Source organism: Fopius arisanus, unplaced genomic scaffold (assembly GCF_000806365.1).
Source record: "Fopius arisanus strain USDA-PBARC FA_bdor unplaced genomic scaffold, ASM80636v1 scaffold00079, whole genome shotgun sequence".
Classification (NCBI taxonomy): Eukaryota; Metazoa; Arthropoda; class Insecta; order Hymenoptera; family Braconidae; genus Fopius; species Fopius arisanus.
Window position 1 is genome coordinate 182,908 of NW_011887818.1, and position 2,804 is coordinate 185,711.

Here is a 2,804-nt window from a genome sequence, read left to right on the forward strand (position 1 = left end):
ATCAGAGCGCTATATATTTTTTGACCGCCGGTGCCCGGGATCGAACCCGGATCCTTGGCATGCTAGTCCAGCACTCTAACCGCACGGCCACTACCGTCGGTCAAATGACAGTAAATATTCTTATTGAATTGGTAACGATTTTTTATTTTTTCAGTTATCCAGGATCAAATTGGTCAGGATTTTTAAATTAATTTGTTGAGAATGACTTGTTTTCAGTATTAATTTGTTTAGAATCAATTTTTAAGGATTAAAAGACGTGTAATCGCAGCTGGTGACAGGTGATAATATGCCCTTACCTCGGCTCTGTACCATCCAAATGGCATTTTCCTAGTGGCGGGTCTACCAGCAACCCATATTGAAAAAAGAGATATCATAAATGACGCAAAATCTGTAAGTAGGTGGGCTGCATCCGTTGCTATTGCCAAACTATTTGATAACACACCACCGATTATTTCTGCTACCATAAATATCACACACAATATGCAAGCAATAATCAACTTCTTTCGAGCTTTTTTGTCAATAGATTCGTTGCGATCCCGATGGCAATGATCCTCGACTGAAAAATCATAGATACCAATTTTATTATTATTCATTTTTAGCTCAAAGTAATGCAATACTAATCAAGTCTTTTTAACACTGATATGCTTTCCAGTGAATCATTAATTCATTAAGATTCAATTTTGGATTTTATTAATACAATAGCCCAAAACTAATTTTTTCTTCTTTTCAAAATTCTGTGCATATATTCCCGTTTTTAATTCGTATCTCAAACAAATTTATTTGGCAGTAATGAATTTAATTGGATGAGCAATAATTTCATTCTCAATGCACGAGAAGAATTATTCGCTGAAAATGATATATTCTTTATGATGAATGAAATTTCTATTTAGTTTATTTACATTTTTCTATAATTATAGGAAATAAAAGTAAATATAGCGAAGAATTAATATTTATTTCTTACAAGTATTATATAATACTCAAATTAATCTCTCTATCTAATCTTTTTTTTTGATTAATTCTCTGTTGCTTGAGATAATGCATGAGAATCGAGATTTAACTGACTGTTAATTAATTTATTGCAGTTTTTAGACTTGAACAATGAGGATATTTTACATATCACTCTGAAAGCCTCATCGAGAGATCCAAATTGGATATCTCATATTATCTATTCCATTCACTAGATCAGTTAGAGTAAATGATAAGGATTATGAAGAATTTTGTCTGCTCCTCAAAGTGAGGTATTTTATTATGGTTTAATTAAAATTTGATGACTTAATGCATGTCATTTTGATTTTTACGAATGTGTAAAAGGCTGAAAAAGCCAAGGAAAGGGAAAAATATATAATATAGATCTCGATGAAATCTTCAAATCAATATTGTATTCATATTATCTATTCGCTCCACAAGGTCAATTGTTACAATTGATAAGGTATCAGTTTTAACATGTCACGTTTTGAAGATTTCCAATTTTGTTGTTGCGTGGTTTCAGTATTAAGCTGTGAAAATATTTATACTAATAAATATCCAAATTGAAGTGCGGATGGACTATCTATCGAATGTTATCTTTTGTTTAAATTTTATCTTAGCCTAAAATACATTAAAATTTGGGATCAAATTTGTGTTGTGGGAGCTACTCGAATGTTTATAAAAAAATAATGATCTCTTTTCAATAATATCGATCTTTAGCGCCCTTTAATATTTTTTTGTCTTTTTTTTCATTATTTTTTCATGTCCATTCAAGTGCTGCGCGCAACATAAAATTGATTCCAAATTTTTATGTATTTTAGATTAAAAAGATAAAATTTAAACAAAAGTCGACGTTCGATAGATACTCCACCCCGGGCCTTAATATTATATTTTTTTTCAATTCCATTTAGTTCAATTATTTGATTGGCAATTTTTCTCGTCTAAACGCTGTTTTTGACGGAAAAAAGCGAAAATAAATAAACATTAACAAAGATATTGGCGTTTTGTAGACAAAATTAGGAAAAAAAGGACTGCCTAAAGGCCTTTTCATGAAAACCGAAGGAACGAACCTGAAATTACACGAAGGTTTTGCGTAATTTTTACGTGAAATTCCCGAAAAATCACGTATCAGTCCCGTAAAAATTGAGTTTGATTTCGTAATTTATAACGGAATGGAATTTTGTCCAAGAATTACGGAAGCCTCACGTAATTTTTCTATAATGTCTCTTTTCAATTGAAATGAAAAAGATGACGGCATATCACATCTCCGAAGGTAACACTCAGTTTAAAATTTTTTAATTTCTATTTTCCGGAAAAAATCATGTTTTCGTACTTACATTGACTGATATCCTGCTGATAAGCAGTATCCATTATCTCCTCGTCTGTTCCTGTTCCTTTAACAACTGTACAACATCCTGAGAGTTTTCCATGCATACAGAAAATCACCTTTTTGGAAGGGTCATTCGCCTCGTATTCATTATTATTTGGTGGAATGCTCGTGCCATATCCAAATATTGCTTGATCTGCGAAGCTGCCATGAAGCATCGAATAAATATAAATATTCTATTATTGAGCAACCTGCTCTCGATACTGAAGGAAATATTCAATGAAAATCACCTATCTTTTCCGTGATTTCGCAATGTAACGTCATTAAGGAAAATTTTATAGAACTATTACGGAATTTTTTCAGAATGTTCGATCATGCTTATCTGAATTTTCTGTACAAAAAAGGCAATATCGCCAGGGAAAATTTTCTTAAGGTTGTTGTCGCGCGACAGTCTCTATAAAAAGTTTATTCGCTGTAAAACGGGCCAGTTTAGAACACAATCTTTTGACGG

The 2,804-nt window shown here is 31.9% G+C and overlaps 1 protein-coding gene across 6 annotated transcripts in view; it reads right to left on the bottom strand.

Moving 5' to 3' along the window:
- The window catches only part of LOC105270142 (zinc transporter 2), a 13,416-nt gene that overhangs the window by 5,324 nt on the left and 5,288 nt on the right, over window positions 1-2,804 (bottom strand). For 5 of the 6 annotated variants that reach the window (XM_011310875.1, XM_011310876.1, XM_011310873.1 and 2 more), the window contains 2 exons: window positions 2,304-2,497; window positions 297-556 (listed from right to left, as the gene is read on the bottom strand). In XM_011310875.1, coding sequence (XP_011309177.1) covers window positions 297-556; window positions 2,304-2,497 — 454 coding nt within the window. Of the gene's footprint in view, window positions 1-296; window positions 557-2,303; window positions 2,498-2,583; window positions 2,687-2,804 lie in introns of those variants that run through there. The other variant, XM_011310877.1, reaches the window with a different exon arrangement.